At 41.5% G+C, this 26,793-nt stretch overlaps 1 protein-coding gene across 1 annotated transcript in view; it reads left to right on the top strand.

Moving 5' to 3' along the window:
- Positions 1–26,793, top strand: part of MAPT (microtubule associated protein tau) — a 162,758-nt gene that overhangs the window by 74,435 nt on the left and 61,530 nt on the right. The window contains 3 exon segments of the mRNA XM_020997404.2: positions 5,867–5,950; positions 8,904–8,984; positions 25,912–25,977. Of these exon segments, the coding sequence (XP_020853063.2) occupies positions 5,867–5,950; positions 8,904–8,984; positions 25,912–25,977 (231 nt within the window).

The following is a 26,793-nucleotide window of genomic DNA, read 5'->3' as shown; positions in this document are numbered from 1 at the left end:
AGTGAGTGGTTTCTTTAGGCAGGGCATCCCAGGTTACAAAAGATTTTTTTTAAATTTTTTATTCATTTTAAACTTAAATATAGAAAGGCAAAAAAAAATTGTTTCTATATACACAGCACAACACAGAAAGAGGATTTTATATGAAACCATGAATCTCCATTTCACAGTTTACCTTTTTTGAAAAACTATGTAATAAAAACTACGTGTTCTCAAAATTACCCTGCTTTTCCATGTTTCCTTCTGAGTTTTCTTTTGTGCACTTTTTATTTTAATTTTTTTTCTTCCTCCTTCCCCACCCTGCACTAGAGCAGGCCACTATTTGACATACATATATTTATGTGTATATATGTATATATATATATGCATATATGTATACATATATTTATGTGTATATATGTATACATATATGCATATATGTGTGCATATATACCCACCCACACATATATGTGTATATAAACCATACTATGCATACTTCTGTTTATCAGTTCTCTCTGCAGGTGGATAGCATCTTCCTTCATAGGTCCTTTGTAATTGATTTGAATATTTATAGTACTCAGAATAGTTTAGTCGTTCAGTTTGAACAGCGCTACTGTTACTGTATATAATATTCTCTTGGTTCTGCTCATTTCATTCTTCATTATTTCATGCAAGTCTTTCCATGTTTTTCTAAAACCAGCCAGCTCATCATTTCTTATAGCACAGCGGTTTCCATCGCAATCATAAACCACAGCTTGTTTCTAGTTCTTTGCCGACTACGAAGAGAGCTGCTATAAATATTTTAGAACATGGAGGTTCTTTTCCTTTTTCCCTGATCACCTTGGGAAATGGAACTGATAGTGGTATTGCATAGTTTTATATCTCTTTGGGCATAATTCCAGATTGCTCTATAAAATGATTGGATTAGTTCACAGTTCCACTAACAATGTATTAGTACACCAATTTTTCCATATCCCCTCCAACATATGTCATTTTCCTCTTCTATCATTTTAGCCAAGCTGATAGGTATGAGACAATATCTCAAACTTGTTTTTTGCATTTCTCTAATAAGCAATGATCTAGAACACTTTTTCATATGACTGTATATAGCTTTGGTTCCTTCATCCATAAACTGCCTATTCATATCCTTTGATCATTTATCAATTGGGAAATGATTCATATTCTTATAAATTTGTCAGAGTTCTCTATATATTTGAGATATGAGACCTTTATCTGAGAAACTGTCTATAAAATTTCCCCCCCAATTTTCTGCTTTCCTTCTAATCTTGACTACATTGGTTTTATTTGTGTGGGTTACAGAAGTCTTAAACGATGAGGAAGAGACTGTGATCTAGGATAGTGGTTCTCAAAATGTAGTCTCTGGGGTCCCAAGACCCTTTTAGGGAATCTTCAAGATCAAAACTATTTTCATAATACTGAAATATTTACTTATTAAAATATTCCTCCTTTTCCCAAATACATGTCTTTGTGAGGCCAGATTTTCTTCGCATACTTCAACCAAAGCAATATATTACAACAGATTAAATGCAGAAATAGATGTGAGAATCCACCTGTTCTTTATTTTTATTTATTTATCTTTAGTGAGACAATTAGGGTTAAGCAACTTGCCCATGGTCACACAGCTAGGAAGTATTATGTGTCTGAGGCCAGATTTGAACTCAGGTCCTCTGACTCCAGGGCCGGTGCTATATCCACTGCACCACCTAGCTGCCCCCTGCCTGTTCTTTATTAAGCCACACATTAAAAAGATTTGCAAAAATATGTAAAATAATGCCACTCTTTTCACTAAATGTTTTTGTGTTGGAAAATAATAATTTTCATTAAAATGTTATTTGTGTTGACATGTAACATGGATTTATTAGTGTTATTTTTAAATGAACAATAAACATTTTAAAATTTTCTAAAAAGTTTCTAATATAGCAAATTTATGTAACTATCAAGGGTATGCTGGTAAATGTTTGTTTACTAACCAGCTGAGGGGCAGATAGATGGATTTTGAAGTACTTTAAGTTTAATCTGCATAATATTAGCACTTTTCCCATCACTTTCTTAAGTTTCAACAATCCACAAAACAATAAATGGAGCCCTGATTTGTAGTGTTTGCCTGTTTCTGACGTGTAATTTAACAGTTGGCTGAGCTGTTTTGAATCACCTCCAGCATCCCCCCTTTTGTATAGCCTATATAAACAAAAAGCCTTTGAGGAGCCTTCAATAATTTTTAAGAATGTACAGAGGGGGCAGCTAGGTTGTGCAGTGGATGGCACACTGGCCCTGAAATCAGGAGGACATGAGTTCAAATCTGACCTCAGACCAAACACTTGACACTAGCTGTGTGACCCTGGGCAAGTCACTTAACCCTAATTGCATTAAAAAGAAATAAAAAGAATATAAAGAGGCCCTTAGACCAGAAAGTTTGAGAACCACTGATGTAGGGTTTCAGTGAAAGGAGCAAATAGAGAATGTGTCCAAAAGAAGCAAAATTGACTCTAGGTGAAGTGAAGGCCAGAAGGGAATTGAAAGGCTAGTTTTAGTCTCCTTTCTTAGAATGTCCATGATGCAGTGGGTTAACCCATGGGATGAGCATCTTGGGCCCAGAAGAGAAAGGAGGGTAAAGGAGGGACGAGAACATTTCAACCTTTATTATATTTAGCTGAAGCTGACCATGAGGGACAGCCACTCCAAGATGCCAAGACCAAAAGCTATGTGGCAAGTAACTGATCTGAGGCATCAGCTTCAGGGCTGACCAGTAGGTACATAAAGAGCATAATTGCATTAATGAGACAAGTATCTTTGACCTCGCCAAGTTGATTTCCCTCAATGGACCGCAGTTTCCCCATTTGTTAAATAAGGAAACTGGTCTAGGTTTAGCAACCATGGCTTTGGTAGCTTCTTATGATTCCTTTTAAGCACATGTGGGTCTTTTCCTCCAAATAAATTAAGGAGTTTGTCAATAAACAGGCAAACTATGAGAGATGAATTGCTTAGTTTTTAGAAATGAATATAACTGGAGCCTAAAATTCTTATGTTTTGTACATACACACTCATATAGGTATACACACATACACACACACACACACACACACACACACACACACACACATGCACACATGCAAGCACACAGCCAGAGTGCCCCACTATAGTACCTCACTTGGGTCTCCTCTCCATAATTCTTGTCTACATGTATCAGAATTTCCACCCCATACCCTCTAGACTTGCTGTCATGCCTCCTTCTTCCTTTGACCCTTTTTCCTCCTCTCCTTTCCTCATCCCTTCAGGATTGGGTGCTCTCCGCCTTTCCAGGGAGATACCTCAGCACCTGACCCCCAGAACTCCCATGTGCAGATAGATCTGCACATGTATGTGTTATATAGAGATGAGCTCCCACAGATGTGAGTGCTATTACACTGGTGCTAATGTTTTGGTTGTCTCGATGTGTCTGTTTTTTTATGTGTGTTTCTTGTCTCTCCCTATCAGATGGCAAGATCCTTAAGGACAGTGAGTCATGTCTTCCGATTACTTTGTGTGTCGCACAGTGCCTAGAGCAGCGTTCTCTGTGCAGTGAGCTTTCATTAAATTAAATGTCTCTTCTCCTTAGGACTTTGACTAGCTTAGGACTGGGATGCTTGGGGAGTACACTGATACCTAGATGAAGCTGCTGATGCTGATTCACAATGGCAGGGCCTCGTGGGGAAGAGGAAACATTCAAGTGGGTGATCTCCTAACTCCATTGAACCTAACATAACTTGCTTTACAAAGACCCCTGGGAGTATGCTAACAAAATTTGTTCACTTAGGCACTCTCTACCAAGCATCCCAAAACACTTTTCACAGTTAGTGATCCTCCATTGAAAGAAAGTACGGAGAGCTCGGACTTAAGGAAAACAGAAGGCTAAATATAAATATAATACATTTCAGAAATAGACCCTATGTAAGAGGGTAAGATGACCTTCCAGGGAAAGGAATCAGCTACTCCTGTCTTTTCTGCTTATCAGCCTTCCATTAATTAAATGAGCTGAAATAAAGCTGATGTCTGCAGTTATTTGCAGTTGGCAGATTTGTGTATTGGGTTTCTGTTTGGCCTTCTAGTCTTAAAGCTACTATGTTATTAAAGTAATAACTTCTGCCTTATTTAGGTTTTGGGTAACTCCTTTTTGGGCTTTTAATACAATATCATTGCAATATTTGTAACAGATGTCAGCATACCACTTGTAGTCTCCAAATTGCAAGGAATGAAGAACTTCTAAAATATAGAGATCTAGTGTTGTTATTGCTGTTCCGTTGTGTCCAACCCTTCGTGATGCCATTTGGGGTTTTTTTCGCAAAGATACTGGAGTGGTTTGCCATTTCCTTCACCAGATCATTTTATTGATGAGGAAACTGAGGCAGGCAGGGTTAAGTGACTTGCCCAGGGTCACTCAGTTACTGGCTAAAGCCAAATTTGAGCTCATCTCTTCCGACTCCAGGCCCAGCGCTCTCTCCACTCTTTCCACCCCACTGTCCCATAGAGACCTACTAGAAGAAGTCAAAATCATGTGAAAATGTGATACGGTGCATCTCATCTCTGTATTCTTTTCGCTGCTGGAGTGGTCCCCAAGCTGCTCAGTAAGACTACAAGAAGATGAGCTTAAATTCCAGTATTATTGCTTAGTTAACAAAAAGGAGTTCATTGATCAGCCTGTACAGTAGTCCTCAGAATATCAAATATGAAAGAGGAGCAGGATAGCGACTGTTCTCAGATTGTTTCTGTCTGAACCCCATTTAAAAAAGAACAAGATAATCATTTTTATTAGACCTTTAATTTCGCTGGTCTAAGGAACTCCCTTAAAGAAACTCCAAGCAGATCACCACCTGGAGAGTTTCTAAGAATAATAATAACAATAACAACAACAACAATAATAATGATAGCTGACATTTACATAGCACAGTATTTCTCAAACTGTGCTTCAAGGAACCATGAATCACCCTAAGTTTTTTTTAAATGAACTTTAGTTATTTATTGATGGGCATTAAAAAGTTTTTAGAAAATTTTACTACAAAAGATCTGCCAAAGTTTTGTTTAAAATGAAGGGATTTGGGGGGCCGCTAAGTGGCACAGTGGATAGAGCACTGGCCCTGAAGTCAGGAGGACCTGAGTTCAAATCCAGCCTCAGACCAAACACTTGAGACTTACTAGGTGTGTGACCCTAGGCAAGTTACTTAACCCCAATTGCCTAAAAAAAAAAAATACAATAAAATGAAGGGTTTTTTTTCACTCTGGAAAAGTTTGAGAACCACTGATATAGTACTTTAAGGTTTGCAAAGCCTCTAAAATTTAGCCCACCTGGGCTAACTAATGGCTAATTGCCAACTCCACATTCCTCCTCTATAAAATGAGGGACCTGTACCCACTTTTGCTTTCACTGTAGAGAGCCAGGCTCAATAAATAAACCTTATGGACTTGGACCATTAATTAAGGCAGAAGTTTTTACTTGAACAATTAGCCTTGGAATAGGAAGTATAAACAGAAGCCCAATATAATGCACTACATGAATCTACTGATTGTTCTGGTCGCTGTCACGGACCTCAGTATTTGACCCTTACCTTTTCTTAGACGTCTTGATATCGGGCTTCAGTATGCACAGGTGAGTCCTGCAACATCACAGCTGGGCATTTTCCTTTCAGGATTGTATCACACTTCAGCGTTTCCTCCACTTGCATGAGATGTGGGGTAATTGTCAGATTCTAACATGTGTATCTTCACACACACACACACACACACACACACACACACACACACACACACACGCCCTCAGCAACAACAGCAGAAGGTCCTCGTGGCTTAGGCAGGAGGAGGGGCAGTCGTTCTGAAGGGTTCCTCGTGTATGTTACAGGCTATGCTCCTCACACCCCAGCCGATGATGGATCGGATGAACAGGTCTCTGAAATATCTGCTAAGAGCACTCCAACTACAGAAGGTGGGGACTTCCTTCTTTCATTGCTCCCTCCACCCAGCGCCTGGCCATGCTCCTTGCCTTTGCTTTGCGATGCTTACAGCCAATCCATTTCATCCTTCTCTGACCAAATGACCCAATGTTCCCTGTACTCCTGGAACAGAGGAATGCTTTTTTAGGTTTCCAGGGATGGGCCCTGAGAATGTTTCAGAGCCACGTGGAGTCTTCTTCCATTCACCACCTACTCAGTCATTACAGTAGCAGCACTCTCTTAGGTCTATGCTTTGGATGCAGAGCTTTCTGGAAGTGCCCCTTTCTGTAGAGTAGACACGCATCCACCCATCCACCCATCCTTCCCTCCCTTCCCCCAGTGCTCCACCATCAGCTCTGGGTCTGCCATTTCTTAGGCTCTGTGCCCAATCGTGGCCTAGACCCCTAGCTTCTTAGCCTTGCTCTCCCCATGGACTTTTGGGTCCTTGGAAAGCATCTTATATGTTGTTAGATTCCCAAATCATCTTTTCCCATGTTAGTCACATTCTCTTCTCTCTAGGATGATTCAGAGTAGCCATAAGCTACTCCAATATTCTCTTCAGGCCTTGAGAACTTACCCAAGCAAAATGTATGTCATTGGGGCAGGCTGGCTGACGTGACTCCCTTCCCATTGTCCAGTGGAGGGACTTCAGTGACTCTCGAAGATTCTCTCTTGTGATTTTTTGGTTAAGCTTTAATGAGCATCTTCTGTGTGCTCAGCACCAAGAGCACAGTTAGATTTGAGACAGTCATCAAGGTTACTCTAGAAGGGATTTCTATTCCTATATAGATTAAACTAGACCACTGTAGTCCCTTCCGACTCTGAGATTCTGTGATTCTTTGGTATCCTTTTGATGTTCAGTCACTCAGTTGTGTCCAACTCTTCATTACCCCATGGGCCATAGAACACCAATACTGTCCGTGGATTTTGTTGGCAAAGATACTGGATTTATTTGCCATTTCCTTAATGGATTAAGGCAAACAGGGTTAAGTGACTTGCCCAGGATCACGCAGCTGGTGTGATGTATGTGTGTCTGAGGGCAGATTTGAACTTGGGTCATCTTGACTCCAGGCCCGCTGCTTTATCCACTGAGCTATCTAGCTGCCTCATCCTTAGAGAATACCAAATGTTATAACCGAAATATGATATAAAAAAATGTAGTAAATCTTCCTCTCTTTAACTCTTTGATGTTTACAAAGTGCCTTTCTCACAATGACACCCTGTAAGGTAGATAGTATAAGAATTATTGTTTCCATTTTACAGATAAAGGAACTGAGGCCGAGAGGGGTAAAATCATTTTCTGATGACCACATAGCTAGCAAGTATCAGAGCCAGAGTTTGAACCTGGTTTTCTGACTCAGGGCCCAGTACAGGATAGGACCTGTCACACTTACAGCTCATCTTTATATGGCTGCTTTATTTAAGCAAAGGTTTAGGCTAATGGTTAAAGCAAAGGTCTCCAAGCCAAAGAGCTTAAATCTCATTTGACTCTCATGCCAACTCTGGGAGGTAAGTGCTGTTATTACCCCCATTTTACAGATGAGGAAACTGAGCCTTTTTAAAGGTGGTGACCTGCCCAGGGTTACACAGCTAGTTAAGGTCTGAAGGAGGGTGGGAACTCGGGTCTTTCCCTCTCCAGCACTCTTATCACCCAGCTGCCTGCAAATTAAATTGTCTCTCATCCTCCTTGTCCTCTCGGAACTCAGTCTTGTCAGGGAGACACAGATTGACTCAGGATGAACATAAAATGCTTCCTGTTTTTCTGAAGACCTTACCAAGGCTGACCGACTGCCTCGACAGCGTCTGTGGTGATAGTTGTTCTTTGTTCAGCGTCCCTTAGAGCTGATCTTGGATCTCTTGGCCTCTTGCCTTCCTCTAGGCTTCAGCATCAGGTGATGATCCAAGATGCCAACAAAAAAAATTTGTTTTTTTTTTTTAAACCAACTCATACCCAAAAGCTCAAGAGTTTTCTGCATCTCAAGGAATTTTGAAAAGTGGAGGATGCTGCCTTACCCTCAGAGATTCTCCGAGATCTCTGACCCAGACCCAAGGGTCTCAAGGATATTTGTTGTTCGATCGTTTCAGTCATATCCGACTCTCTGTGACCCCATTTGGAGTTATCTTGGCAGAGATACTGGAGTGCTTTGCCATTTCCCTCTCCAGCAGCAAGTATATAGGAAAACAGTATTGCCCTTTGGCCTCTATTTGGAAGCCCAGAGCTGCATTTGGGAGGCTGATAATTAACATGGGATTCCTAGGCATCCAAACTTGGAAAACTTTCAAAGGCTGACAATTTTCAGCCTTTGTAGGAAGGCTCTGAACATCACAGGGTCTTTCAGATGCGGGGGAGTGGGGAATGGGGATAGAGAAATGGAATTTCAAATTGGCAGGCTGTGTGAAGAATATTCATTAGCTCCATCTCGACAAGAGGGCTGGCACCAACTCTAGGCATCAATTATTTTCCTTTGTAACCCATGTTGAGAAATAGAAGCCTGCCCATACTGCACCACACAGATAATTGCCTCTCTCTGTGGTTAAGTATCCCCCCCAAAAGGAGGTTCCCACACTGTACCGAGGAAAAGACAGTGATTAAGCATCATCTTATCTTCACCATTTTTTTTTAAGTTGTCCAGGACCACTCTGGATGTGTGACCTTGTGTATAGGCTTGTAAGGTTGGCTGTCCCTGGTTTCCATTGCCAATGGGCTCTATGCTTCCTTTGCTGCCATTGCATGGCCAAGAATACCGTGTGCTTCCTTCCTGATGAGTGCAAGGCCTCCAAGTAGCTGGTTGCTCTGGTTTTTGCTTTTTTTGCCATTGTTTTTGCATGTGACCTCGTCACCTCCGCTTTGCCTCTCTCCCTCTCTCCTACTGTGCCACCCCAGGCAGGGTGGAGCCTGTTGACATCCCCAGGCACCTCTTAAAGCTGACTCTTGGTGCCTTCCAGATGTGACAGCACCCTTAGTGGATGAGCAGGAACATGAAGATCAGACTACGGCCCAGGTGGAGATACCTGAAGGAACCACAGGTGAGGATTCCGAGGCTCCAGCAGGAGAGATAATGGTGCCTTACGGGCCTGGCCAAGGGGTGATCTTTTAAGAGTAGCATCCAGACTGGGCAAGGGGAAGGTTCAGCCCAGCTGCACTTGGGTTTCCCTTCTCTGCTCTTCTGTAGGGGATGCTATGGAATTGCTGCTCAGAAAGTTTGGATGTGACATTTGTTGTGTTAGCCTGAGAAGCCACAGCTTCACTGAGCCCACACCTTTGGTCCAGAGCTTGCTACCACGTCCAAGCCACACCCAAGCTCAAATCAGATGTGCGAGCCTTCTTCACTCGGCCTTCTACTTCTTTGCCAGTCACTCTGGCCTTCCCTAGACAGCCTTAGGCTCAGTTACTGACCACACATTAGCCATTCCCTGATATGTCTGTGATATCACCTCTGGCCTCCATCACCTTGTAGACCATCCTTTGGGTGACACCAGCTCTGATACTCAAGCCCATACTTGACCGCTTTTCCTCCAGAATCCCATTACCAGCACTTAGCATTGAACTGGATTGCCAGTAACGTTTGCATGACTTTTTTTATTCCCACGGTGTACATCACTCACTGTGATTGAAGAACGTGTCGAGAAGCATCCAACATCAGTGCCTAAGTTCTTTTGGCATCCTCATACGTGAACACACAGAACAAACAGCACAAGACGGGACATCACCATGAGGGGACTGGGTCAGATGGACTGCCGTCTATTCTTGATGCAACCAACCCTGTCACTTAAACTGCATAAGCTTTATGACTTCCAGACTTCCATGTAATTTTGCTTTGTAGAGCGAGGGTGGGGAACCTGCAGCCTTGGGGCCACATGTAGCCATCTAGGTCCTTGGGTGCAGCCTTTTGACTGAGTCCAAGTTTTACAGAACAAACCCTTTTATTAAGGGGATTTGTTCTGTGACGTTTGGAGTCAGTCTGAGGGCTGCACTTGAGGATCTAGAAGGGCACGTGTGGCCTTGAGGCTGAAGGTTCCCCACCCTTGCTCTAGAGCAAGGGCTGCTGGTGGGGAGTGTTATGAAATAAAAAAAACAATTTTTAAACCTTAAAATGCTCCTAAATGTAGGCTATTATTATTACTTTTTCTGTTTCTCTGATTATTATTCTGCCACTTTTTGTGAAGTCAGTGGATAAAGAACCACAGAATCAGTGGTTGAATGGCTATTATTATTACTGTTTCTGTGATTATTATTCTGCTATTTTTTTATGAAGTCAATGGATACAGAACCACAGAATCAGTGGTTGAGTGGCTATTATTATTACTGTTTCTGTGATTATTATTCTGCTATTTTTTATGAAGTCAGTATAAAGAACTACAGAATCAGTGGTTAACTGGCTATTGTTATGACTATTTCTATGATTATTATTCTGCTGTTTTTTTATGAACTCAGTGGATGAAGAACCACAGAATCAGTGGTTGAGTGGCTATTATTATTTGCTATTTCTATGATTGTTATTTTGCCACTTTTATGAAATCAGTGGATAAAGAACCACCAAATCAGTGATTTGAGTTCAGCGTCTGGTTCACGGTTTCCCTCTCAACTCCTTACACTAGGGAACTGTTGGTGTACATGCTGATGTTACCTCAAATATCTTAATTTCTTAGTTCCTCAATCCATTCTGCTCCCCTGACCCATTCCTCTACTCCTTAGCTACACATGGCGATGGCCATACCTTTGCTCTTGCTATCACCTCTAAGCATTCCATTTCACAAAGTTTCAAGAACGCCGAGCTTCTTTTATCCTACCATAGTGTTTTATCATTTCCTCTCTGTCTCTGCCTTCCAGTATTTCTAAACTTTTCCCTTTGCCATGACCTCCACTTTCTCTACCCCTTGGTATTTTCCATGGCCATCACCCTGCTCAGACTACAGAATTCTCCCTTCCCAAGGTCGACCCCTTAGTGAACCACTTCAATTTTGTGTTCTTTACATAACCACCATTTTGTACTCTCAAATCCCTTACCACCTCGTCCTTTGCCATCTTGCCTTGTCAAATGCCAGCTCCGGATGAGTCTCACCATCTGCCCCCTCCACTACTACTCAGATGTAGCTGAAGGGAGGTAGGAGGAGTTACAAAACTGAATGGACTCTTTGGGTGCACAGTAAATTTAGGTTTTCTAATCTCAGCTGGAGGGCAATGAGCACCAGGCCCAGAGTCAGGAACTCATCTTCCTGAGTTCAAATCTGGCCTCAGACATTTGCAAACTATGTGACCCTGGAGAAGTCACTTTACCCCGTTTGCCTCAGTTTCCTCATCTGTAAACTGAACTGGAAAAGGAAATGGCAAACCACTCCAGTATTTTTGCCAAGAAAACCCCAAATGGGATCACAAAGATACAACTGAAACAACTAAATAACAAAAATCTCAATTGGACCTTCACTGAAGCAAGGCAGTTCTTCTCTTACCTAAATGATTCTCTATCCCACTTACCACAGTGGCTATTCCAGACCTTCTCGTCTCTCCTCAAGCCACCCATAATACCTCCTGCCCCCAGCCACTCTGTTGAGAACTGCCTCATACTTTGTTTAAAAAAAAAAAAGTTGAGACCGTTTGCCACAAGCTCCTCTTTTCCATGTCTCACCTTCCCCTGACTTCTTTTATTCCAATCTCTGATGAAGAAATGGTCCATTTCCTTGCCAAGGCCAACCCTTCTACATGTGCCGTTGACCACCTCTTCCTGTCTTCTCTGGCATTTAGGCCCTACCGTCCCCTTTCTTTCTAATATTCACTTCTCCTTCTCCCCTGCTTCCTTATCTGCTGCCTACAAACATGCCCACATAACAAAAAGAGCAAAAGAAAACCAAACCTTCCTTACATCCTGCTCTCTCTGCTAGCTGCTATCCTATCTCTCCTCCCATTCTCAGATAAACTCCTTGAAAAGTCATCTACACCAGCTGCCTTCACAGTCTGGCTTTCAACTTCATGAGTCTCTTCTGTCTCTCTGTCTCTCTTTCTCTGTCTCTGTCTCTCTCTCACTCTCTCTCTCTTGCTCTCTGTTACCAAATCTAATACCCTTTTCTCAGTACTCATCCTTCTTGACTTCTTTGCAACATTCAACTCTGTTGCCCACTTTTCTTCTCTTGGATGCTTTCACCTTTCTGAGGTTTTCTTTGCGCTCTGTCAGACCATTCCTCGGTCTCCCTTGCTGGATCTTCATCCATGTCAGACTCATTAACTGTGGGATATACCTCCCCCCACAAGGCTCTGGCCTGGGTCCTCTTCTCTCTCACTTGGTGACCTACATGACAGCTCATCTCTGTGAAGACAGTTTTTATAGGGAAGCATTCGGGGTTAAGTGACTTGCCTAGGGTCACACAGCTAGTAGGTATCTGGGATTGGATTTGAGCTCAGGTCCTCCTGACTCCAGGGCCAGTGCTCTATCCACTGTGCTACCTAGCTGCTCCTGTGAAGATGATTTCTGCATACAGCCCAAGCTTCTCTCCTGAGCTCTAGCATAGCATCATTAATCAGACATTACAAACTGAATGCCCTCACAGGCATTTATATTCACTAGGTCCAAAATGGAATTTATTGGGGCAGCTAGGTGATGCAGTGGATAGAGCGCCAGCCCTGGAGTCAGGAGGACCTGAGTTCAAATCTGGCCTCATATACTTACTTAGCTGTGTGACCCTGAGCAAGTCACTTAACCCCAATTGCCTAAAAAAATAATAAAAATATAGATAAAAATACAAAATGGAACTTATTTTCTTCTCAAAAGCCATCTCTCTCCTAAACTTCCCTGTTTCTGTCCTTCCTTCCTGTTACTCAGGCTCATGACTGTGGTATCATCCTTGAATATTGACCTCCCATAACCAAGCAGTTGCCAAATCTTATCTTTTCTAGCTCCATAACATCTCTCAGAGATGCCCCCATCCTCTCCATTCATAAGGTGCCTCTGTAATTCAGGGCCTTATCCCCTCTCATCTGAACTCCTTCAGTAGCCTCCTGTTTGCTCCCTCTGTTTCAGGTGTCTCCATGCTCTATCAGAGGTGGGGAACCTACAGCCCCGACGCCACATGTGGCCTTCTAGGTCCTTGGGTGCGGCCCTTTGACTGAGTCTAAGTTTTACAGAACAAATCCTTTTATTAAGGGGATATGCTCTGTGAAGCTTGGAGTCAGTCAAAGGGCCAAACTTGAGGACCTAGAAGGCCACATGTGGCCTCAAGGCTGCAGGTTCCCCACCTCTGCTGAGTCCAAGCAGCTGCCAAAAGGATTTTCCTAAAGCCTAGGTCTAAGTCCCTCTCCTATTCAATAAACTCCAATAACCACCCTTACCCCTCTTTTACCTCTAGGATCAAATGTAGACTCCTCTGTTTGGCATTTAAAGTTTTTCTTCTTTGCTTTTTGAAAAACTTTATTTTATTTTTAATTTATGGAATAAAACAAGCATTTTCATAACATAGTATTATTAAAAAAGATGATTGCACATGATACTGCAAATCTATTATGTACACTTTGATATTTTTTAAATATGTAAGAGTTATCATATAAATTTCTTTTTTTCTCCCCCCCACTCTAGTGTGATACGTAAAAAGTTTGAGAGACATAGTTTCTGAGTAATTAATCGTTTTATTAATTATTGCTAGCAGATCTCGAATACCCAAGACCCTTCATGGAACCCACTCAATGCTTATGTGCCCTTGGAAGAGTGGATGTGTTCCTAAGGGTGGAAATCAACTCTGATTACTTAACAAGTAATGAGAGAATAAATATTATCATGAGAGGAGGACTTTTTCTAATGAAGTACTGGAGAATGTAGCAAAGTCACTCAGACCGGTCTGACTAGAGCATAGTGGGCTGGAATTCACCGAGATTAGATTTTCTTTGTAAGGTTTTTCTAATTGGGTGGGGCAACAACTCCATCTAGGAGGATGGTTTAGGTGGGGTAAATTTGGGGGCAAAGTCAAAGATCTCCTTGAAAGACTGGACTTTGAAATGGGAAAAGGGGAGGGGGCAGCTAGGTGGCGCAGTGGATAGAGCACTGGCCCTGCCGTCAGGAGGACCTGAGTTCAAATTCGGCTTCAGACCAAACACTTGACACTTACTAGCTGTGTGACTCTGGGCAAGTCACTTAACCCCAATTGCCTGAAAGAAAGAACGAAAGGAAAGAAAGAAAGAAAGAAAGAAAGAAGAAAGAAGAAAGAAAGAAAGAAAGAAAGAAAGAAAGAAAGAAAGAAAAGAAAGAAAGAAAGAAAGAAAAGAGGAAAAAGGAAAAAAAAAACCCTAGATCTCCCCAATAATTGGTTATTTAAAATGAAAGAAATAATCATTTCTCTCACTAGAGAGGGCTACCATTAGACACAAGTATGGCTATATCCATATATCAGTTCTTTCTCTGGATGCAGATAGCATCTTCCTTTATATGTCCTTTGTAGATGACTTACTTGCTCAAAGTTGGTCTTAAAACAATATTGCTGTTATTCTCACAAGCTTGCTCCTTCCTACCTCTCTAGTTTTCTTAGATATTACCTCCTCTCCCTGCACTGTATAGTCTGTTGCCTTGCATCTGTTTTGTATGTATCTTCTATATGCCCATATTTGTGCATGTTGTCTGCCCCATTAGAATGTAAGTTACTTGAAGGAAGGATTATTTTTGCTCATCTTTGTTTTCCCAGTGCTTAGTGCGAGGTGCATAGTAAGTCCTTAATAAATACCTGGTAAGTGTCATAGAGATTTGACCACACAGCCCGTATTTGGAGTTATAGTAGGGTCCAGTAGTATAGCAGAGACATGACCAGGCGGCATCTGGATCTTTTTATCTTTCTTTAAGAAAGGCAACTAGTAGCATTGTGCATATAGGGTGCTGCACCCAGTGTTAGGAAGCCCTCGAGTTCAAATCTTGGCTTCAGAGACTTACGAGCTGTGTGACCCTGGACAAGTCGCTTCACTCTGACTACCCCAGTTTCCACAGTTGTAAAATGGGAATAACAATAGCTCCTATTTGCCAGGGTCAGCCTCAAACACGTAATAGCTGTGTACCATGGGCAAGTCACTTAACTTCTGTCTGCCTCAGTTTCCTGATCTGTAAAATGAGATGATAATAGTGCCTACCTCCCAGGATTGTTGCAAGGATAAAATAATATTTTTAAAGTGTTATATTGATGCTAGCTACTACTAATATTATTGTTATTGTTGTTGTTATTGTTGGTAGAGGTTGCTCTGTAACTATTTTAGTTGGCCTAAATATGAATTTGTAATGTTAGCTTTATCATTATCATGAGTTTGAAATGGATATGGCTGTGGTGAACTCTGTGATTCCTAAAAACAGCTGTCAAAACATCCCTCGGCGTCTGTTGTCAAATGCAATCCAATCCATGAGTGTCACTTTTTAGACCTTGGTAGCGTCTGTGAAGGGTATGACTCCAGCAGTAAGGAGATGGCCCTTGAAGCCAGGTCTTCTTCTCTGAGGTTTTCCTTTTTCTCCAGTTGCCCAAGTTCTTGCTGTGGTGGGTGAACCTACTGTGCTTCTCCTAACAGTCCATACCTGGCTCCATTTCCTCCTCATTGCCCAGACTTTGAGCCCCCCAAGAGCACCCCTAATCAGAGTTCTTGCAAGGCTTCCGACCATTCTCCTTGTGATGTCCTGGACTGGATCAAAGAGTTTACTCATATTTCCTTTTGGTTTTATTGACTGTCGTTTCATCTTGTGCCCTTTTTCATCTTCAGTGAGAGACTCTTAGGGGGAGAAAGATGCAACCATAACCTTTTATGTCTTCATCCTTACTGAAAGTCTCTCAACTATGTCTTCATCTAATTCATTCATTAAAATGTTGACCATAACAGGGCTGAGGATAGAGCACTAGAAAGCTCTTTCTGGATTGATGTCAATTCATTTATCACCACTCACTTAGTCCAACTATTCAACCAGCTACAAATGAATGTAATAGTACTATCACTCTACTAACATTTCTCTACCTTTCCCACAAGATATCACAAAAAACTTCTGCCAAAAATATCATTTTGTTGTTGTTCAATTGTGTTTCCATCATGTCTGACCCTTTGTGACCCCATTTGGGGTTTTCTTGGAAAAGACAATGAGATGGTTTGCCATTTCCTTTTCCAGCTCATTTTACAGATGAGGAAACTGAGGCAAACAGGGTAAAGTGACTTGTCTAGGGTGACACAGCTAGTAAGTATCTAAGTCCAGATTTGAACTCAGGTCTTCCTGACTCCAGACCTGCTTTCCAGATTCACTGTGCCACCTAGCTGCTCCAAAATGCCTTACTGAAATCCAAATGTATACTATGTCTGCATTATTCCCTTGTTAACTCTGTCGGAAAAGAAAATGAGGTTAGGCTGACACAGTTTATTCTTAGTGAATTTATGATGACTCCTAGGGATCCCTGCTTCCCTTTCTTGGTACTCCCAAGATAGCTATCTGATAATCATTGTAGAATTTTGCCTGGAATTGACATCAAACTCTGTAGTTGCAGGATCCATGTTCTTAGCCTTTTGAGGACGTTACCCATGTCCTAACTCTCTAGGCAGCTTTCCCCTCTCTCCCTGATTCCCCACAGCTTCCAGCTCTGATTCAGCAATCACACTGGGGATTTCTTCCAGGCCCCTGGATGTGCTTTATCCAGGAGGCTAGGAGATTTGAATTCATTTAAAGTTGCTTGGAACTCTCTTAACACCTCCTCCTCTATCTTTAGCATCGGTTCCATCTCTGATTGTTTATTCTACCCTTACAAGACTGAAAGTCATTCCCAAGATGGAAATAAATTTAGTATTTTTGTTTTGTCTGTCATCCGTAAATATACTGTGTGCCCCAAGCAGTGGACATCAGCCCCCCCTCCCCTTTCTTGTTCTTCTTCTTGCCCCCAAAATGGCTTTTAAAGCCTTTCTGAGACTCAGATTTGGGAAGGAGATCAGGGATCATCCAGTCCCACTTATACATGAGCAGGAGTTCCATTTAAAATATTTCAAACAAATGATCATCTAGTCTAATGTTTGCCTGACAATATACAACAAAAAAGAGTTCATTGCCTAAATTACACTTTTGAACAGCACCTGATTGTTATTATTGTTGCTCAACTGTGTCTGACTCTTTGTGACCCCATTTGGGGGTTTTCTTGGCAAAATTACTGCAGTGGTTTGCTGTTTCCAGCTCATTTCACAGATGAGGAAACTAAGGCAAACAGGGTAAAGTGACTTGCCTAGGGTCACACAGCTGTTAAGTGTCGGAGGCTGGATTTGATTTCTGGTCCTCATGACTCCAGGCCCAGCAATCTATCCACATCACCATCTGGCTTCCCTTACTTAATTGTTAGAAAGTTTTAATCTACATTAAACCAAAGTTTGCCTCACCGCAGCTTTTGTCTGCCATTTCTAGTTCTGCCCTGTGGGGCCAGGTGAAACAAGTCTAGCCGGCTCTCATGCCCTCTACATGTTTAGACTTTCTCCAGATTTTATGTATCCCATATTCATAAGATCATAGGATCCTAGTTTTAGAACTGGATGGGACTTTTATAAATCATCTTTATAAATCAAACTTTATTCCACAGATAGGGAAACTGAGGCACAGAGATGAGGTGGCTTGTCTAGAGTTGCTCAGGTAGAAAGTAGCAGATCTGAGATCAGAGCTCAGTCCAGTCTCTTTCCGCTGTACCATCCTGTCTCTCCAACTCGTCCTTTTATGACATGAGTTTGAGATCCTTCATCACCTTGGTTGCCGTCCTTTGGACACATATCAGCTTGTCAATGTCTTAGGAATGGGGCACTCAGAACCTATTGTAGTGCTCAGGATGTGGCCTAATCATGTCAGAGTACAAGAGGACTATCACTGCCCTTGTTCTGGGGGCCATTTATTCTATTAATGTAGCCCGATGTAGCTTTTTTGACTGTCATGGTATATTATTGACTCTTAAGAAGTTTGAAGTTTGGGCAGCTAGGTAGCACAGTGGATGGAGCACTGGCCCTAGATTCAGGAGGACCTGAGTTCAAATCCAGTCTCAGACCTATAACACTTACTAGCTGTGTTTCCCTGGGCACGTCACTTAACCCCATTGCCTAGCCAAAAAAAGAAGTTTGAAGTTGAAATTTTATCTCCTAGTAATGACTCCTCCATCCTGCACTTATGGAATTAATTTTTTGAACCTGTGTGTTGAATCTTTTCTGTTGTCTTGTGTATTTTTCATAACATTCAGCTAGCTTATCTTGCTTCAGGATGTGCAGTCATTTTCAATTGTGTCTGACTCTGCATGACCCCATTTGAGGTTTTCTTGGCAAAGATACTGGAGTGGTTTGCCATTTACTTCTCCAGCTCCTTTTACAGATGAGGAAACAAAGAGAAACAGGGTGAAGTGACTTGTCTGGAGTCATGCAGCTACTAAGTGTCTCAGGCCAGATTTGAACCCACGAACATAAGTCTTCCTGACTCCAGGCCTGATGCTCTGTCCACTGCACCACTAGCTGCCCCTTATCTTGCTTAAGTTTAGCCATCCTGCCACTAATAATTACAAGTCTATCCTACAACTAGATACTTGGATTCTACCACTTAACTTTCCTATATGATTTTGGGCAGGTCACAAGGTGTCAGTTTTGACATACATAAAATCCCTGTACTACCCATCTCACAGTGTTGCTTTATGGATCAAATGATATACTGCATGTGAAAGCATTTTTGTAACCATATTAATGCAAAAAAATGAGAGTATTAACTATCGTTACTCTTTCTGTCTATAAACAACTCAACAGACATTTGTTAAGTTGCTACAGCGTGGAAGGCCTTTTACAAATAAATGCTGGGGATACAGGGATGAAAATGACATATTCTTTAAGCCTGAGCCTTATCATTTTAACTCAGAAGTTTTAGCCATTATTGTATAAGATGGCCCTTATGGTGCCCTGGTGAAGTCTGTGCATATTTTCTTAGAAATATGTTTTTAAATGAATAAAATAAAATACATATTAAAGACCCCTTATCTAATGGGTAGACTCAGCGTATCCACAAATATGCATGATATGAGATGGGAGAGGCAAAGGAGACAGTTCAGACAGAGATATATCAGAAAAAGTGATTGCTTTCATCTGTGGGGATTCTTTGATTATGGATCCCTGTTTGAATCTGAACTCATGTGTTTCCTGTGCAGCTCTATTGATCTCTATAGATGCTTGCCCCCTTTTCTTCTCCCCCTTTTCTTTTCCATTATTTTCGTTTGAAACTGTATCATCAGAGATTTGTCTTTGAAAGCCTCCCTTCCATTTAAATATCTTCCCCTTATAAAGTCTGGCCTTGCAAGCTGACTGAGCTTTTCCTTAAAGTCCAGGTTATATGTCTGACTATATATGTTCTTTCCACTCCTTGACCATCACCAACTTCAGCAAGATGTGATTGTTTTCTCCCATTTTCCCATCACTTCTGTGTCAGTAAGACAAGAATTTACCTGATAATCTACTTTTTGTGGAATGAGATTTCCAACAAATATCCATGTCATTGATGTGTCCTCCATCACTAATTATATATATATATATATATGTGTGTGTGTATGTACACATTATTTTGATATCAGTTTTATGATCTGAATAAGAAATTTATCATTTATTCCCTCCATCTTGCAAGGTAATCTGTTATTATATATTATTATAATACTAATATATTATTCATGTATAATATTGTATGATAATATTATATTACCATATTATGTTATATATTATATATAAACTATACAATACATTATTATATATTATCATATTAATATATTATTATATTAGGGTTTTTCTTTTTATCATCACCCAAATACTCTCCATTGTGTCACCCCCTCAGGCTAATGGTTTTCAACATCACTATATCAGATCATATATCTAGAGCTGGGAGACCTATTAGAAACCAAGTGCAACCCCCGCATTCTTCAGAAGAAGAAACTAAGATGTATTCTTTCAACTGGGGGCCGTTTAGCCCCATCTTCCACAAGATCATAGAAGATTTCCTTTGAAAAAGATATATTCTTCTATAACTCTTTTCCAGTGATGAGTTTCATCCTACCAAGACTTGTGAGTCTCACCCTAACAAACCTTTTTTTCATTGAAGGCCAAGTTTATTTTGAACTTGCCTATATTCTCAGAGGGGGCAGCTAGGTAAACAGAGTGCCAGGCCTGGGGTCAGAAAAACTCATCTTCCTGAGTTTGAATGCAGCCTTAGACACTTATTAGCTGTGTGACCCTAGGCAAATCACTTTATCATGTTTATTTTAGTTTTCTCATTTGTAAAATGAGCTGGAGAAGGAAATGGCAAACCACTCTGGTATCTTTGCCAAGAAAACCTCAAATGAGGTTACGAAAAGTCAGACACAACTGAACAAAAATGCTCCAGAGACAGAATAACATAGTTAATGAAACATTAGATTTGGAATTTAAAAAAAATTTAAAAAACCCTTGGTTAAAATCCTTTCTCCAATTCTTTAGCCGTATGACTCTGGGTAAGTCAGTTAATTTCTCTGTGCCTCCATTTTCTTGTCTGCAAAATGAGGAAATTGGCCTTGATAACATCTAAGGTGCCTTCCAGCTTTAAATTTATTATCCTGTTATCTGTTCATTGAAATAGGAATATTTGGGGCTATAAGTCTTTATTTATAGCCCTCATTCCTGTTTTTTCCACCTGTAAGTTACTGGCTTTTTCTTCTACTAGTGCTCTAGTGTTCTCCATTCTATCAGGGCTTAATATTTTCTGTTTAAGGCTTATTTTATGGTATTGACATATACATATCCATTCCTAAGTAGCACCTTTTATTCCAAAATCTTAAAGATTTCTCCAGAAAATCAAATTTCTATTCTTTGACACTCCCCCCCAGTCTCTGTATCCATCTCTTAATTTTCTGTCTCTTCCTTTCCTCTAGCATCCCAGCCTTCACTTGGAAGAGTGATAGAAATACTACTTGGGTGTCCTTGACTCCTTATCCATAGTCCCACTTTACAGATACCTAGGTCAGATGCTGAAAGCGTGTATAATTTCCGGGTTGGCCATGTAGTCCAATGCACACAAGAAGAATCTCTAATAAAACACACTAAGTGTACATAAGTTGGCTCTGAGTTGCAGAGAAGGTGGCAGCCTGCATTGGTAGCGAGAGCTTCCTCAAATGGAAATTTCCCAAGGCCCTAGCCCCGTAACACGTGTCCCTAATGTAACTTATATTTAGCCAATGATCTATCCCATCAGGATCCTGTTGGATTCTGTCTCTTTTCTCCACTGTGTGTGTTGACCTTTCCAGCTTGCAAACAGTTTTCACCCACAGTAAGGGAATGGCCAATTCATCACAGCATCCATGCTATCTTCCTCTTGTCTAGAAAGTCAAATTTTATGATTAGGAGCTGAAACTCATCCTGCCTATTGAGGAGTCTAGACTATTGTAGTTAGCAGGAAGAACGCTGCCAGTGTGCCAAGAGAAGGTCTCTTTGACAGTCAGTGGACTGGCATTGCCATCATCCCTCCAAGTCTCTAAGGGAATCTGTCTTCTCTGAGCACTTACAAGTGCTACACAATTTGAGGAAGTGACCCTCCTGATGATGGCCTTTTGGAACAGATAGGACATCATCATGTGGCCAGTGATGTCCCTAAGCAGGGTCAGAAGCTTTGGGATAAGACACCAATTTGCAAAAAGTTCTGCGTGTAGTGATTGCAAGAATGTTTCCATTGAACAGATCTGATTCCAGGCAGCCAGACTTGGTGAAAGGATCCACGTACTGACGTTTTTAAACAAAAAGCTGTTTTGGGGCAGCTGGGTGGCACAGTGGATTCAAGAGGACCTGAGTTCAAATCTGGCCTGAGACACATAACACTTACTAGTTGTGTGACCCTGGGCAAGTCACTTAACCTCATTGCCTAGCAAAAAAAAAAAAAGCTGTTTTCAGAGAAAGGAAGATCTCTCCAGGAATTGTACCCAGCTTCCTCATCCATTACTGTGCTCCCATAGGAAGCTATTTTTCTGTCTTCCGCAATGTCAGCTTGCCCTTCAGGACTACACCTTGAGGACAAGACTGCTCTGCTCATTGGATAGTTGTTGTTTCTGTTGTACTTCTTGTTCTTTTTGTCATTCAGTCATTTTCAGTCGCTTCCAACTCTCAGGGACCCCATGTGAGGTTTTCTTAGTAGAGATACTGGAGTGGTTTACCATTTCCTTCTCCAGCTCGTTTACAGAATGAGGAAACTGAGGCAAAGCAGGATAAAGTGACTTGCCCAGGGTCACACAGTTTGTAAGTGTCTGAGACCAGATTTGAACACAGGAAAGTGAGTCTTCCTGACTCCAGGCCTGGCACTCTATCCACTGCACCACCTAGCCATCCTAGTACTTGTACTTATTACACTCTAGGTATTTGAACACATTTATTTTGACAGAAGGAAGTCAGGGCATTACTTGGAATCAGGATCACATAAAATCATATAACTATGTGATCACAGACAAGTTACTTGCCTGTCAATATATCAGCCAATCCTCTGAGACTAAAGTTACCAACAAGTTGCTGATCTGGATCAATACAGGGAGTTTCCATACCTGGAGTTCCCCCACACTAATTATCACAGGTCTAAACCAAAAAAAAAAAATTGGTACCTCCTAATTAAAGCTCATGAGATGTTTGTAATTGAATGGCCTTGATGTGATTGGAGTGTGAACCTCTTCAATTTCCTACTGTAGTCAGGTTGAGCCATAAGGGGACTCACAGATCTGTAAGGGGCTGGCACATAGTAGTGCTGCATGTCCCATCAGTCAGCGGTCCAGAGCCTGGCCACCTGCTTGCAGAGGATTTTTTATTTTGAGGTGATGCTCCACCAGGACTCTCCTCCTTCCTGTGATGTCACTGGGGTCTGTGCTTTGGTTTTCCCAGCAGTGAGGCTGGGGGATCTCACTAAGCTATCCACAAGCTTAACTGGCACAGCCTTGTACATCTCCCACATGGACCATCAGGAGGGTTGTGGCCATCCAGTAGCCAGGTCCTTTCTCCCTTAGGAGAAAAAAAAATAGTGTGAGCTCCTAAAAGAGGAGCCATGTGAACTGTGTAAAACATTGCTCCAGATCACCAGAAAGAGAGAGGGAAGGAGGGGGAGGGAAGAGAGAAACAGAGAGAGAGGACTGAAAGAGGGACATGAGGAGTGAAAGAGAGTGAGAGGAGAGGAGAGGAGAGAGAAAGGGAAGGAGGAGAAGAGAGGGAGAGAGGGGGGAGGAGAGGAGAGAAAGAGAAGGGAGGAGGAAGGGAGAGAGAGAGAAAGAGTTGGGGGTGGGAAGAAAAGCAAATAAAAACTACTCTGAGGTTTTATCTCACAACCAGCTAATTGGCTAAGAAGACATAAGATGGGAATAATCATGTTGTGGAATGAAGTTCTGTCCAGGGCTGCCTTCGACTTTTCTCTCTTCTTCCCTTCTAGTGGGGACCTCATCAGCTCTCGTGGATTTAATTACCATTTCTATACAGATGACTCCCAGATATCTATATCCATGCCTAATCTCTCTCCCAAACTCTAGTCCTACATCATCATTTATTTATTGATCATTTCAAACTACTTGTCTCACAGTCATCTCAAACCCATCATGTCTAAAACAAATCTCATCATCTTCTTACCTCCCAAACCCATCCTTGTTCCAAACTTCAGTATTATTGATGAGAGTACCACAGTCCCTCTGCTTGGTATTGTCCTCTACTCTTCACTTTCATCCCTCCCCCCCATATCTAGTCACCACTTCCATGCATTTATGTCCACACGTCTCTCACATACCTCCCCTCTCTATCTCACACAACCACCATCTAGGTCAGGCCCTCTTTAGTGCTACCCTAGACTATTGGAGGATCCTCCTATTTGGTCTCCCTGCCTCAAGTTTCTCCATACTCCAATCCATCATCCATTCAACTGCAAAGGTGATTTTCCTAAAGTATAAGTCTGATTCTGTCATCCCTGCTCCCAGTAAACTCTAATGGCTCCCTCTTACCTTAAGGATAAAATATAAAATCTTTATTTGATGTTTACAACTTTTCACAACCTGACCCCTTCCTACATTCCCATTCTTCTTACTTTTTTTTTTCTTTTTGAGGCAGTCGGGATTAAATGACTTACCCAGCATCACACAGCTAGTAAGTATCTGAGGCTGGATTTGAACTCAGGTCCTCCTGATAGTGGTGCTCTATCCACTGCATCACCTAGCTGCCCCACTTCTTACTTTTTAATCCCTTCCTTATACTCTGTTTCCTAGTCACAGTGGTAATTCTACTTACTATTCTGCACACAGAATACTCCATTGCCCATTTTTTGTTGTTCAGTTATTTCAGTCGTGATCCCATTTGGGGTTTTCTTGGTAAAGATACTAGAGTGGTTTGCCATTTCCTTCTCCAGCTTATTTTACAGATGAAGAAAATGAGGTAAACAAGGTAAAATGACTTGTCCAGCATCACACAGCTACTAAGTGTCTGAGGTTGGATTTGAACTCAGGTCTTCTTGACTTCAAGCCTTGCGCCCTATCCACTGCACCCACCCTAACTAGCTGCCCTCTACACCTCCTGTCTCCTTGCCTTTAATACATTCCTTCCTCTCCTCACCTCCTGGATTTCCTTGGTTTCCTTCCAGACTCAGTTCAAGTTCCATCTTTTTCATGAAGCCTTTCTTGGTCCCCTTCTCCGTCAGCTCCCCCTTGCCCAAGCTGCTAGGGTACCCCCTCCAGAAATTACTTTGTAATCATCTTGCACATAATCTGTATATACTCCTAGGGGTGTGTGTGTGTGTGTGTGTGTGTGTGTGTGTGTGTGTGTGTGTGTGTACACACACACACACGTTTCTCCCCGATTGGAATGTTTACTCTTTGATATACATATTCCTCCCCCATTGGAATGTCCACTCTTTAAGGGCAGAGGCTTTCACTTTTGTCTTTATGTCATAGTATCAGCCACATGATAAATACCTAATAATAAATACTTGTTGACACTAATGCACTGGTGAATGATGCACTGTGAATTGGTCCAACTTTTCTGGAAAGAAATTTGGAGCAATGGTAAAAAGTGAATGACATGTCCATACTGTTTGATCACTGGGAGGCTTGTATCCCAAGAAGGTCCGTGGCAAAAAGAAAAGCCTCATATACCCTATGATGTTTATAGCGGTACTTTTTGTCTTAGCAAAGAATTGGAAATGCCCAGGGATCAGGGAATGAATAAGCAGATTGTGGTACATGAATATGAGGGAATATGACTGTACCGTAAGAAATAATGAATGTGAAGAATTCAGAGAAGAATTGGAAAACTCACAGATGCTGATGAAAAGTAAAAAGTAAGCAGGCCAGGACAACAGTAACCCCAGCAGTGTAAATGGAAGTAACACCACCACCAAAACAGAACTGAACCCTGTTAAGTTATGATGACCGAACTTGGCCCCAGAGAAGAGTTGTGTGAAGACACTTCCCCTCCTGCACACGCACACACACGCACACGCACACACACACCAAGGAACTGTGAGTGTCCTGTTTATAATGTCAGACTTTTTCATTGTGTCGATTCATCCTGTTGAGCTGTTTCCCCTTCTTTTTATTCTTTATTATAAGAGATGGCTTTCTGAGAGGAGGAGGAGGGGCATATTGAGAAATAAGAGTGATGTAAAATAAAAGATAATAAAAATGTATTTTTAAAAAGAGACTAGTTTGAAGTTTTTATTATTTTAAGCTATACTTTTGTCTATTGCTAAATTAAATTTAATTCAGTAAACATTTTAGTGTTTATTAAGTGCCCACTACATATGAGGCATAGTGCTAGATACTTGGAATACAAAAGCAAGAAGGAACCAAATTATCCTGTTCCAAGGAAGCCAGTGGGGTGGCACTAAATGCTTTTGTCTCCTACTTGCCTGCAAAAAATACCAGTTGGTACTAGATGGTAAACAGTTGTTCCTTACATGTATTGACTCACTATTTTTATTTTCTCTGTTTATGTGTTGACTAGCTGAGGAAGCAGGTATTGGAGACACACCTAACTTGGAGGACCAAGCAGCGGGAGATGTTCCCCAAGGTCAGTAGACTGACTATGTTCAGACAGGATGGGAAGAAATCGGGAGACTAGATCATTATTTGGGACCAGACAGAGCAAGGATGTGACAGACGTGTCTTCTGAGGTTGATTGTCATCCTGAATTCTTAAGACTGGCTCTTGACTTCTTAAGGACCCTCTCACACTTTAATTTGGAGAGTAGCTTTTAAAATAATTATTACTGTTTTTAAGGCTCCATCTAGGTAGTCACTATGTTGTCAGAAGGCAGCTGCTGTATTTCTGTAGCTTTGGGAGGATGGGGGGTGGGGGATGGGGAACACCCTAAAAAAAATTAATCATCTGTGTGGGGCAGTATAAGTGGTACTGTATAGAGTCAATTAGTTTGCTCCTGGGGGAAGACTCATCTCAGATCTCCTCCAGACTTTATTTTGGAATAGGTTGTGTTCCTCTATAACTGAAAAAGGTAAAGTCCATAGAAATTCAGTTGTGTACCTAGATAATTAAAACAATACAAAAAAAAAACCACACCGCTGGTGTTTGAGAAAAACCACATCATATAATCAAGCATCAGAAAGGTTTTAATAACCCGATTCGGAACTCTAGAATCCATTTGTCAGAGTGTCAGGTTATATGGTACAGATATGGACTATTGTGCTGGTTCTGCTTTTACTTTTCACTTTTCATCAGTTTCTGTGCATCTTCCCATTCTTCTCTGTATTCCTCACATCCATGTCTTTAGTATTTCCTAGAATGAGTGAGCCCAGACTCTTAACAGCCAACTGTGGAAGCTTCTAGATTGCAACAGGATTGGAAGGAAGCCAGTCTTGTACTTCAGAAA

This window comes from Phascolarctos cinereus, unplaced genomic scaffold (assembly GCF_003287225.1).
Source record: "Phascolarctos cinereus isolate Bilbo 61053 unplaced genomic scaffold, phaCin_HiC Scaffold_5;HRSCAF=322, whole genome shotgun sequence".
Lineage (NCBI taxonomy): Eukaryota > Metazoa > Chordata > Mammalia > Diprotodontia > Phascolarctidae > Phascolarctos > Phascolarctos cinereus.
Note: the sequence above shows the minus strand (reverse complement) of the source record. Positions and strands in the feature narration are given on the sequence as shown.